The sequence below is a fragment of the Sminthopsis crassicaudata genome, chromosome X (assembly GCF_048593235.1).
Source record: "Sminthopsis crassicaudata isolate SCR6 chromosome X, ASM4859323v1, whole genome shotgun sequence".
In the NCBI taxonomy this organism is placed as follows: domain Eukaryota; kingdom Metazoa; phylum Chordata; class Mammalia; order Dasyuromorphia; family Dasyuridae; genus Sminthopsis; species Sminthopsis crassicaudata.
In genome coordinates this window covers 57,005,895-57,018,819 of record NC_133623.1, presented here as the reverse complement: position 1 = coordinate 57,018,819, position 12,925 = coordinate 57,005,895, and the positions used below count along the sequence as shown (strand labels likewise).

The window sequence follows — 12,925 nt, the reverse complement described above, 5'->3', positions numbered from 1 at the left end:
CCAAACTTTTCCTCCTGGAATATTCCTCAATGTTGGCCTTCTTTTCCCATTGGTGACTTCTTCCTGGGGTCAACCTTCATTTCTCTCCTGGTTTTGTTTCTGATTTTCTATACTTTCAATACTTAAAAGTATGCATCTATACTTTTCTATACTATATAGTTTCTATACTTCTATACTTATACTTTCATCTAGACCTCAATCCTTTCCAACTCCATTTGTGTATTATTTTCAATCAGTGGATTATTAAGCTTTTATTTTATTAAGTGCCTACTATGTGCTAGGCATTGTGCTGGGGATGATTTAAAAAAAAAAAAAAAAGTTGGAGATAGTCCTTGCCCTCCAAGAGCTCATAATCCAATGGAGGAGACAACAGGCAAATAAATATCCAGAAAGCCAGCTATGTAAGGGATTCTTTTAGTATATTCTACTAGCTCTAGAATAATAAACGATATACTATCTGTAGAACAGCTAACACTGGAAAAAGTGGAATTTAGTTGGGATGCAGAAGGCAGGTGCCTTGATTTTGGGGACTAGCTTTCTCTTTTATCTGTACTCTTGCCATCGTTCTCCAAAATCTTTGGATAATGACTGCCCAAGTCACACAGCTAGTAACTAAACCCAGGTTTTCTTCATTCCAGTCTCAAGTAATAATTGAAAAAATAAATACAACACATTTAAAAATAGATACAGGTGAAGCACAATGCAATCCCAGTTTTAACCGTGTATGAAATATGAAGAACTTGAACGTGATCATCTGAAAAACAAAGTAACTGGCTGGGATAGAGAGCCTGACGGACCGGCTTCATCTGAAGGTCCCGAACTTTTCTGAGAACTCCAACCAGGAGATCTCAGCTGGGCTCAGAACCACGTGCCTTAGAGGGTCACTGACCAGCCGTTAGCCACTTAACCCTTTGACTGACTGCCGGAAACTGCCAACCAGAAGGGCTCTAGGAAAACAAAAGGATCTGGACTTTCTGGGTGTGTCTGGTTCCCCTGGCCGGGCGTGGTGGGTGTGGGGGAGGAAGAAGACTGGAGGAATGGATGAGAGGAAGCAATAGCTAGGATGGGACTGGGCGGAGGAGTGGATCAGAGGAAGGTGGAAGCCATGGGGAGAGAAGGGAGGGAATAAGCCTGGAGGGAGGGGCGGGGTTTAGGTGACTCCTAGGGCGGAGAGAACCCTCCCCCTTGAGACTCCTTGAGTGGCCTGGAGCAAATAAGTCTTTGCCATTGACTCAGTTTCCCCATGGGTGAAAAGGGGAATTAATGATTTCATAGTTGTCTGGCCCCCTTCGTTTTTGGAGAATCGCTCGTTCCGGTGCATGGAAGCGGAGAGGACATAGGGGCAGCAGCGGGTGTCCTTCCTCTTCCTGGATTTCACCTGTGACTCCCTGCCTGGGCTCCCCAGCTCTGGACTCCCCATCCTAATGGGGTCCCTACTAATGCTGTTGCTCCTGCTGTTATCGCCACCGCCAGTCCAGCTGTGGTCACAGCTGGAGGACTCCTGCAGATGGCAAGTGGTACTCAACAAGTACGAGACCTTGGGAGTGGGCAGTGAAAAGTTTTTCTTGCAGCAACCAATTTCCAATATTGACAAATTCTTCAATAAACTAGTGGATTCACCCATTGACCACAAAGAGGTAAGTGCCTGGCCCAGCTATATCCTCTGTCCCTTCCACACACCATCCTTTTAGCCACCCATCCATTCCACTTTGCCTTTCCATCTTTCCAAATGACCTCTGACTCTTCAATCTTCTTCCACTTGACTCAGGTCTTGCCAACCCTGGCCTCTCCTAGGGGAAGCAAGGCACTTTTACTCTCTTAGTCTTACTTTTTTTCACCTGTGAAATGAGGGGTTGGAGGAGGTCCCTTCCAACTCTCAGTCTCATCTCTTCTCCCATCCTTCCTCCCTCCCATCTATCCCTCTGTCTTCCCTTCACTGGATCTGTTCTTTGTCTCTTTTGTCACTCTTTTATCCTTTCCTTGGTTCCTGCCCCTTCATGTCTTCAGGACACTGTCCCAGAGCCTTGGATATCCCATGCCCTGGGGTTTGTGGAGGGAGGTGGGAAGGAAAGGAGGGAATGGCAGAAGAAGGGGAGTGGCTCAGGGTGACTGCCCTGAGCTGGATGTATTGCTTATCATTAGAATTATGTGGGATTCCCTTACTACATGAAGATTAACTTCACCTGCCCTGGAGAGGTAAGGGAGGGGTGGAAAAGGAGGAGGGAGAATTGGAACAAGGTGGGCCCACAGAAACAGGGTAGGTAGAGGGGGAAATCCTGGAGCTGGATCAGTGAAGGTTCTGATGGGTGGGGAACGCTCTTGGGAGGGGTGGCCTCTATGTCACCCAAACCTCTTTGGGGGACCTACCCAATAGACCTTGTTCTCCTGCCCCCAACATCTTTGCCTACATAGGCTCCCCAGCCTACCAAAGAAGTGTCTGGACACTGGCATCCCTGCTCCTCCAGCCCAACCAATTTCCATGTTCTATTCCTCAGCCCTCTCCTGAACTGGAGAGTCCTTGGAAGATTTCCTGGAGGCTGAGGAAGGGGAAAGTTGTTTTGTCTGGCAGAGAAGGAACTCATCCCTAGAGGCCAGTTCCTGTGTGGGCTGTCCTAGGAGGCTGGCTGTGCAGCAGGACTCCTGTTGAGAAGGAAGCCTTGAGAGGAAGGGAAGGCAGGGAATCCCAGGAGGAAAAGTAGGTCCTGGAGGGCTCCCCAAACCTTCAGAGATGGTGCTGGTGCCTTGATTGGCCCAGAGGGTACTCTTTTCTCCAGCTTCCAGCAATGAAGTTAATATTTTTCCCTTAAGTTCTTGCCTGGCAGAGTTCTGTTCCCTAACCCAGCCCTCTCCAGAGGGGTAGGGTTCCTAAGGCCAGGGCTCAGGTGAGTGGGGCAGAAGGGTCTGGCCATACCCCATAGAGCAATGTCACTCCCACTTTGGCCCTCTCAGACTCCAGAAGCCTTTGTCCGTGGGGGTTACCTTAAGGGCCTGATCCCTATTGTGCTGGTCACCTTCTATGCCCCTGTGAATTTCCGGAAGTGGAAGTCAGAGAGGCTACAAATCCAGATGGAGGGAGCACCATTTCAAACTAAGGGTGAGGGTCTTCTACTAACAATGAGCTGGGCACCAGGGGTCAGAAAGGACGGTATCCTGGAGAAGGGAGCCGCCAAAAAGGTGGAAAGGATGAATAGATCTGTCCTTGGTCAGTTTAGCACTTGGGGCATGGGTAAACCTGCATCCCAGGCCTTGAGAGGTAGAGCTCCCTGGACACTCACCTAGGCCCCTGATCCTAGAAAAGAGCTGAGCTACAGGTCACAAAGACCTTGGGATTCCACACTTGCTGATCACCTTGAGCATTCCCCTTTGCCCTCAACTGGTTTTGTGCCAGCTTCTTGCACCTGGGTTTCAGTTGTATTTGGGCAAGGTAGGGAAAGCTTGGCCAGTTAGACTAAGCTGATGCTTCTTGGACTTCTATAGCAGAGAAGGAGGAAACATAGCTTATTATGGAGTCTGATGCCCTACATTAAGGGTTCTGGTGAGAAGGGAAGATGAGGCAGCGCTAACTTATGGTAGCCCCCAGGCCTGTGCCCACCTCATTTCATGTAACACTTAGCAATGTCCTGTTCTCTGAGGAAGCTTGTGTCATGAATTGGTACACCCCAATGCCCATGAAGAATGGCAGTGTCATGATGGAAGTTGAAATCTCCAGCAACCGAATGGGGGAGATCATTGGAAATGGCAAGTAGGTTGAGTCTCAGGCATCTTTGTGGGGAGCAGGGGATGGTAGAAGGCAAAGCTTTCAGACAGTAGAGCTGTCGGGATCGGGTTTGTGGACAGAGGACTAAACTCAGGAAGCAAACAATGTCCAAACCCAAAAGTGACCCTGGAGATCACCCACCCCGATCTACTCTCCCAAGCCTACTCTCCTCCCTTCCAGAAGAGAAAACTGGTGACAACTTAGCTCTGAATGGCATTTTCATAGAAATGATTAAACTCATGGCAACTAATGAGAGATTGCTAAGTGAGATAGCATAAAAGGGCAGAGCCAAGGTGGCAGTGCCCTAGGTATCCAAGACAGGACTTGAACCCAAGTCCCCTGACTTCAAACTCAGTTCTTGTCAAGTTACCTCCTGTTCAGATTCAGTGACCTGAGGCTGGAGGTGGGCTTATCTGGGTATCAAGTTAGGGGATTGGGTGAGAAGTCTGATTTGACTCTGGCAAGTGGCTAGAAGGCTATTCCCTCTCTCTTTGCAGGTTCATGATAAATATCAATGGGTTTCTGAAAAAAGAGAAGGACAAACTGATTTTTTCCCTGGGACATGAGGTGAGAGAAAATAGGGGAAGAGGACAGGAGAAAGGCTTAGGGGCCTAAGGAGGGAAGGAGGGAAGTGATCCTCTTAACTGAGTCTCATGGCTGGGATGGGGGAAGCTAAACCGTTCTTCCATTGTATCTCTTGGGTTTCTCCCCTTAGGTCAGGCCGATTATCCATCGGGACTTCATCGATGCACCATCTAGACCTGTCTGGGCTACAGTGGACCAGGCTCCTGTGCTAATCCTTGGGGGCATTCCACATGAGAAAATGATTCTCATCTCTGACTCTAGCTTCAAGGACTTCTCCCTGGTGGAGGTGAGGGAGGCTGAATGGCAACTGACTGGGTCAATGGAGGGTGGGCAAGAATGGACATTCTCTGGACTTGAGAAGGGAAGGGAAAGGTGGAAGGACATGTTGATCCCCAGGACTGGAGGGTTACAACGTCTCATCCAAGCCAAGGGGCACACCTAGCCCCATTCCTCTGCCAAAGAGACATCAAGGTATGAGGTGGGGAAGTAAGGGGGAGGAGGTAGAGAAGGACCTGGGTTCTAGGCTCCATTCTGCCTCTTAGTTGGCCAAGTCTCTTTCTTCTCACCTCTTTAAAAAGGAGGGGACTTTGGTGACCTAAATGACCTCTTAAGTTTTTTCCCTGCTCTCCATCCTGTGAACCTCCATTCCTGCACTGATGGGCTCAGTTGAACATCGATAGCTGCTGGCTGGGCTCTCTTCACTGCCCTCAGGAGGAGTTCACGGCCTCTATCTTTGATGCCATCTCCACTGAGAGTGTCCTCTTCATCAGACAGAACCAACTTGTCTACTATTTTACTGGCAACTACTTCCATGGTGATGGAAAAGGGCCTAGCACCAGTGAGAAACATGGAGATGGGAAGCACTATGAGAGTAGGGATTGGGCACTCCCTCCCAGGTCTATCCTCTTCCCCATCCCCACCCTGAGGCAGACTAGCTTCTCTGAGCCTGGGGTCTGACTCCAGTACAAAGGAGAATAATCTTTCAAGATACCATAGGATGTAGACCTATGGAGTAGATGCTGAGGAAAAGCCAGCTGGGGTGATGGAGGGTAGATTGATTCAGGCAGTTTGTAGACCAGTTTGTAGCAGTGGGACTGTCTGATAGCTGCCCTTCCTTGCAGAGAGTGAGCATGTCAAGGGGCACTCTAAGGAGAAGACAGCGCATGGCCCGTGGGCATACCCACTCTCTCCATGAGGAGGAACCCCAAAGGCTTGCCTCCCTCCCTAAAACCTCATCCCAGTTGATAGGAAAACTCATCTGACTGATCAGGGAACTTTTCTCCCTTGTCCAGAGTTTCCACAAAGTCCAGTTCCCTTCTTTGTCATAGAGCCCATAGTAGCAGAGTCATGATTCAAGCAAAGAAAATGGTCATACACAAGCCAGGTGCATGTGTGCATATGCACACGTGTGTGTGTGTGCATGTATGTATTGTGGATAGGAGACTGGTTCAGAGCAATCTCGGGGAGCTGATGAAAGCTAAGCCATTCTCAGATGGACCTTAAAAGTTTCTGGGAATCAAGTTTCCTATTGAAAGAATGGGGAGTGGAGTGCCAGTCTTGGAGCAGGGAGGGGAAAGATTCCTAAACCTGAGAAAGGCCTCCCCTCTCCCCAGGCACTTGGGTCAGAGTCTTACATAGTCGGTGTATCAAGAAACTTTGTCCTGTGGAACTTCACAGCAATGGCTCTGAGTACGTCTTGGCCTTGGCTGGGGGCAATGAAGAGGGCTTCTTCCACTTTGGAACCATCACAGGTAGCCTCCCTCAGCTTCTTTTCTCTGAAAAGAGACTTCTAGCCTCTATAATAATGGGGTGGGGATGTGTGATCTTAGGTTCCTATACTCCCCTTCACCTCTTTTCAAGTATTTATTAAGAAGGATGGAATTTAAAGAGTATCTCCAAGGACCAAGCTGCCTCAATGGATGCTGTGCATTTTTTTTAATCCATAAGACAAAGCAAATCAAGAAAGTAGAATGAAAAATTTAATTCAAGAGTAAAATGATAATATCTATTCATAATGATCAGCATTTAAAATGCATTTGCACAGATAGGAGGAATTTTAACAAACCATAAAAAAATTTTTTTTCATCAATTGTTGTATCTGGTCCTTCTAATGGTTAATCTGCTTCAAATGCTTCTGTCATTTATTACTTGAGACTTCTCTACTGGGCCATGGTTTCATCATGAAAGTGTTGGACTAGATGGTCTCTGAGGTCCCTTCCAGCTGAGATCAGTCATAAGTTTCATTATGACTTTGAAATTCTCATGAGGAAATGAAAATTGGTTCACGCATTCTATTGGGGGATATATCATACACATAAATATGTAAATATAAGATAACTTGAGGGAAAAACATCTTAATGAAGGGGGCACAGGAGGTTCACTGATTGAAAAAAGCCTTTCTCTAAGAAATGGCCTTTCAGTGGGGACATCCTTTGTAAGATATGGAGTTGGCAAGATGGAATATCAGCACTTTATTCTCATTTTGACTGGAGTGGTGATTGTTTAAAGAAGAGTAATTAGAAATAGACTTGAGAGTTAAGTTGGAGAAAAACTCAAAAGGCTGAGGAGTTTGTTTATATTATTCTGGTTGCAATGGGGATGAAAATTCAGAGGTTTTTGAGTATGCGTGTGACCTGCTGGGACTTGTGCTTTAAGAATATTAATATGGCAGCTGTGTGGCAGCCTGTGTCCAGGCAAAGGTGATGAGAGCATGAACACCATGATATATGAAAAAAGGAAGTGAAGAGAAAGAGATAGATTTGAGAGACATGGAGATATGACTTGGTTACTACTTAGATAATGAGAGAAAGAAGAGGGAGAACCAAGGATAATTTTAGATCATCAATCAAGGTGACTGGAAGGATGATAGTATTCATAAGAAAAACAAATTTAGAGGAGGTGGGTTTCTAGGAACAAATTTCATTGAAAATTTGAGGTGAATTTAGATAGGTATTGGGCATCAAGATGTCTAGGAAAGAAGTTGGTGGTATGTACTTGGAGAGAGGCTGGAACTGGAACACAGTATACAGATCTTGGATTTTTCTTCATAGGAATAATGATTGTACCTGTTGCAACTAATGAGACATTATTACATGAGATAGTGAAAGGGCCAATGCAGGGATATATTAAGTCCAGGCTAACTCCCTAGAAGCCTCAAGGTCATTCAGAGTCAGGATAAATTAAAGTCCTTGGTCTTTAGGGGGAGAGAAACTGCCAAAAAGCTCCTAGAATCTCGAGTCCAAAGTCACCCAACTTCTCTCCTCCTCATCCTGCAGCAAACTGACTCTGGCCTCTGTCCTTTCACCCTCTAATCCTTGCCTACAATTATTTTAACACCAAACATTAAGTAAGCATCAACAGTGAGAAGAGCCATTTATCCAAAACATATGGTAATAGCATCATTATCTCACATCGAATAGGTAATTAGCCTTAAGTGCTCTGTTGTCTGATTCAAGCATACCTTTTTCAGAGTTTCAGCCCTCTACATTTCCCCCTTTCTTTTGTTTTAGAATACAGGTGGTCATGCCATCTCTGACTTCTCAGGGAGGTAAGAACCCCAAAAAGGAGGTGATCACACTCTCCCTGACTTCTCAGGAAGAGAGATGAAAAACACCAAAGGGAAGTGGGGAGTCAAGCCAGATATTATTAGTGGGTTTCTGGGCTGAAGGGTCTTACTAGAAACAGATATACACAAACCCATCACCATGGGAGATACTACACAAGTACAAAGCAATAAAGCACAGGCTAGCAGTGATGACTCTTCTCCACAGCTGGCGCAGGCTCAATGTGGTGTAACTAACATGAATTGTACATACAAGTAATGATATAATAAATAATATGAATCAACATGGTATTGTAAATGGTTCCCAGAAGTCCTAGAAGGAGGATATGTAAATAAGAATCACACATATGTCTCCTTCCGCAACCAAGAGATAGTCCAAAACCAATGTATTTTCCATTACTTCATGTGTCAGGGAATCCAATGATCCCTGCAAGTTTTTGAAGTCCTGCAACCATCTTTTTTTTTTTTTTTCCCACATGTGAATTCTAACAAACATTTATTTTTTATTATAGCTTTTTATTTACAAGATATATGCATGGGTAAATTTTCAGCATTGACCCTTGCAAAACCAATTTTTTCCCTCCTTCCCATACCCTCCTCCAGATGGCAGGTAGACCAATACATGTTAAATATGTTAAAGTATATGTCAAAGACAATATATGTATACATATCTATACAGTTATTTTGCTGCACAAGAAGAATGGGACTTTGAAATAATGTACAAATAACCTGTGAAGGGAATAAAAAATGCAAGCAGACAAAAACAGAGGGATTGGAAGTGCTATGTAGTGGTTCATGCTCATTTCCCAGAGTTCTTTCACTAGGTGAAGCTGGCTCTATTCATTATTGAACAAATGGATCTGATTCCATTCATCCCATTGTTGAAGAGAGCCACGTCCATCAGAAATTATATCATATAGTATTGTTGTTGAAGTATATAGTGGTGATCTGGTTCTGCTCATTTCACTCAGCATCAGTTCATGCAAGTCTCTCTAGGCCTTTCTGAAATCATCCTGCTGGTCATTTCTTACAGAACAATATTCCATAACATTAATATGCCACAATTTATTCAGCCATTCTCCAGCTGATGGGCATCCACTAAATTTCCAGTTTCTCGCCACTACAAAAAGGGCTGCCACAAACATTTTCTGCAATAGTCTTTTTATGTGTTAGGGAATCCAATGATTCCTTTAGATTTTGAAGTCTTGCAACAGTTCGTCATGTGTCAGGAAATCCAATGATTCCTGCAGATTTTGAAGTCCTGCAACAGTCTCATCATGTGTCAGGGAACCCAATGATTCCTGCAGAGTTTGAAGTCCTGCAACAGTCTCATCATGTGTCAGGGAATCCAATGATTCCTGAGGGTTTTCAAGTCCTACAACACTCGTATCAAGGATTTGTGAGCAAAGTGAGCTTTTTTGTTAAGCTCTCCCAATATTTTCTGCTCAAAAATTCTTAAAGCACATCAAATAAAAATTAAAGTGGAGTAACAAAAACTCACAGGGAATTATTTTTTCAGTCCCTAGAAGACAAAGGTCTGCAGACTCTTGGGGTGATCTGGGAATGCATTATGGTGGAAGCAATATCAGCTGTGGTCCCTGGAAACACAGAAGCAGCGGAAACAACAGAGGTAGTGGGAATGTTTGCCACCCAGAAGACGGGTTATTGAATATATGGTCAGAAAAATATTTATGGGACCTCTGTGATAGTATTGGGTGCAGAACCAGCCATCATTTGGCAACTCTGTCCATTATCCTGCTCTAAATTGCAGTTTCATGGTAGAGTGGAATGCTTACAGTTGCAAGGAAGCTGAGACCAGAAGACACGCCAAAATGCTCATGACCAGAACTCACCTCAGATCACATAATCTTGGAAACAATAAAAAACATCCTCTCCCCCAACCTATCCATGAAAACAGCAGCACATAAAAGCCTGAATATCAGGACAGTCATCTTCTCCACTCTCATCCATCACCACCCATCCCAGAGGGAAGCAGAGTCCAACTATAAACAGTCCAACATCAAGCAATAGGCTGGAAAATGAGCAAACCGTAAAAATACCTGATCATGCAAGTCTATGTGATAAAAAAAAAAAAAAAAACTCAAAGACAATAAAAAACAATGAGGAAAAGACTTAAAAGTTAGAAATAGTCAATCAGAAAGTCCTTCAGAGTAGTTGTGGATCACTGGCCTTCTGATAGCAGTTATTTATAGTTAGTCATCCCTGAACAATGTTATTTGTATGATGCAAGAAGATATTTAAAAACAATAAAAATTAAAAGGTTGAAAAAATAGAAGAAAATATGAAATAGCTCATAGAAAAAATAATTGACCTGGAAAATAGATTGAGGAAAGATCGTTTCAGAATTAATTGGACTGGGGCAGTTAGGTGGTGCAGTGGATAGAGCACCAGCCCTGAATTTGGGAGGACCTGAGTTCAAATCTGGTCTCAGATATTTAAGACTATCTGTGTGATTCTGAACAAGTCACTTAACCCCAGTTGCCTCAGCAAAAAAATAAAATAAAAAAAATTGGACGACTTAAAAATCAATTATAAGAGAACCACATCATCATAAATAAAATAGAATCAGAAGGCAAAGTAGAAATTGAAAGAATAAGATTTCAAAATAAAAATTCCCTGGAATCTTAATTGCAGAAGTCTTGGGCCAAGGAGAAAATACTGAAAGAAGCCAGAAAGAAGCTACTGAAATACCATAGAATCACAGGAGATTTAGCAAACTATCATGATAAAGAAATGGAGGTATGGGCATGTAACATTCCAGAAGATAAGAAATTAGGCTTATACCCAAGAATAACCAACCCAGCAATACTAAGCATGATCATAAAAAGGAAAAATTTTAATGCTATAAAAGACTTCTAAGCATTCCTGATGAAATGACCAGAGCTGAAAAGAAAATTTGATAAATCAAACACAAGACTGGTGATAGGCATGAAAAAATAAACATGAATGAGAAATCATAGTTAACTTTTAAAGGTAAACTATACTCCTTAATGGAAAGCTGATAACATGTAACCCATAAAAACTTCATCATTACCACAGAAGTAGTCTACTTAGAGGACATGGGTTTGAATTTATTTTATGTTCTCAAAAGTAAAATGGAGGAGTGTGAAAGAGGGATGTACTGTGGGAAGGAAAATTATCTGACATAAAAGAGATCCTCAAGGAAGTATCTTTGCCACAAAGAAAAAAATAGTGGTCTAGAGGCACTAGGGAATGTTTGAATCTTTATCTGAACTGGTTGAAAGACAAAAGAGAGAGAGAGAGAGAGAGAGAGAGAGAGAGAGAGGAAAAGAGAAGAGAAGAGAAAGAGAGGAAGAGAAGAGAAGAGAAGAGAAGAGAAGAGAAGAGAAGAGAAGAGAAGAGAAGAGAAAGAGAGAGAGAGAGAGAGAGAGAGAGAGAGAGAGAGAGAGAGAGAGAGGGGAGAGTGTCCACACAGCTGAGTATAGAACATTTTCCTAACAGGAAAGCAGAAGGGAAAAGGAACTATGGGAAAGAGGATTATTAAGGGAATGGTCAGAAATACAACAGACTTTTTAGAAGGGAACGGAGTAAAAAAAAAAATAGAAGGATAATAGTGAATAAGTTGAAGGGAAATATACATTTGTTTTTAATTTAAGTTTCAATCTATTTAACATTTTCCTAGTTACATTTTTAAAAATGTATTTAAGTGAGGCAATTGAGGTTAAATGACTTACCCAGGGTCATACAGCTAGTAAGTATTAAATGTCTGAGGCCAGATTTGAACTCATGTCTTCCTGACTTCAGGGATAGAACTCTATCCTCTTTGTCATATAGCTGCACCCGCCCCTCCCCCCAGTTACATATAAAATACCTTTTAAAAATTATTAAAAAAAAAAAAAAACTTTTTGAGTTCCAGACTCTTTCTCTTGTTACCAGCCCTTGCCCCCATTAAATCATACGTGAAGTTATGTAAAACATTTCCACAAAAGTCATATTGTAAAAAGAAAATGAAAGAGAGAGAGAGACAAATAGACAGACAGACAGATACAGAGACAGAGAGAGAAAAGAATATGATAATGTTTCAATCTGTATTCAGGTACAATCAATTTCTTTTCTGGCATGGATAGGATTTTTCATCATAAGTCCTTCAGAGTAGTTGTGGATCACTGGCCTTCTGATAGCAGTCATTTATAGCTAGTCATTCCTGAACAATGCTATTTGTATATGATACATTTCACTTTGAGTGCTCATGGAGGACTTTACAGGGTTTTTTTGAGAGTATCTAGCTCATCAGAGAAATACACATTTAACAATCATAATAATGAATATAAATGGGATTAACTTACCCATTAAATGAAAAAGGGATATCAGAAGGCATAAAAAATAACCTAACAATATGCTGTTTAGAAGAGACAAACTTGAAACATAAAAACACAAAGAGTTAAAATAATAATCTGAAGCAGAATCTATTTTTGATTCAGCTGAGGTAAAAAAAAAAAAAGAGGCAGGAATAGCAATCATAAACTCAGATAAAGTAAAAATATAAATGGATCTAATTAAATCTAAATCAGGGAAACTACATTTTTCTAAAAGACAATATTCTAAAAGGTATCATTAAAGGGTAACAATGAATTAATATTAATACTGAACATAGATGCATGGTATATATGGCATAACATCCAAGTTTTCTTAATTCAAATTCTTCATGTTAAATTTTAGAAGGAAATAGTAAAATTATCCTAGTCAGGGAATTTCAATTTACTTTTCATATTCCTAGATAAATCTAACTTATAAAATAAAAAAGGAAATTAAAATAAATAATATGTTTAGAAAAGTTAGCTATGATAGACCTTTGGAGAGTATTGAATAGGGATAGAAAGGTGTATGCAGCACCTTCACAAAAATTGACCATGTACTATGGCATAAAAGCCCCAGAAACAAATTTAAGAAAGGCAGAAACATTAAATGCACCATTTTGGAGCCATAATGCATATAAGGACACAAAATTTATAACAGAGTTAGGGACAGACCATCCTACT

At 42.2% G+C, this 12,925-nt stretch overlaps 1 protein-coding gene across 1 annotated transcript in view; it reads left to right on the top strand.

Annotated features, from left to right (window-relative positions):
• The first annotated feature begins 1,002 nt into the window (after positions 1-1,002).
• Positions 1,003-12,925, top strand: part of LOC141548482 (cation channel sperm-associated auxiliary subunit gamma-like) — a 29,281-nt gene continuing 17,358 nt past the window's right edge. The window contains exons 1-8 of the mRNA XM_074277413.1: positions 1,003-1,637; positions 2,143-2,196; positions 2,950-3,094; positions 3,637-3,742; positions 4,255-4,324; positions 4,473-4,628; positions 5,009-5,180; positions 5,956-6,093. Of these exons, the coding sequence (XP_074133514.1) occupies positions 1,425-1,637; positions 2,143-2,196; positions 2,950-3,094; positions 3,637-3,742; positions 4,255-4,324; positions 4,473-4,628; positions 5,009-5,180; positions 5,956-6,093 (1,054 nt within the window). The 5' untranslated portion in view covers positions 1,003-1,424. The remainder of the gene's footprint in view (positions 1,638-2,142; positions 2,197-2,949; positions 3,095-3,636; positions 3,743-4,254; positions 4,325-4,472; positions 4,629-5,008; positions 5,181-5,955; positions 6,094-12,925) is intronic.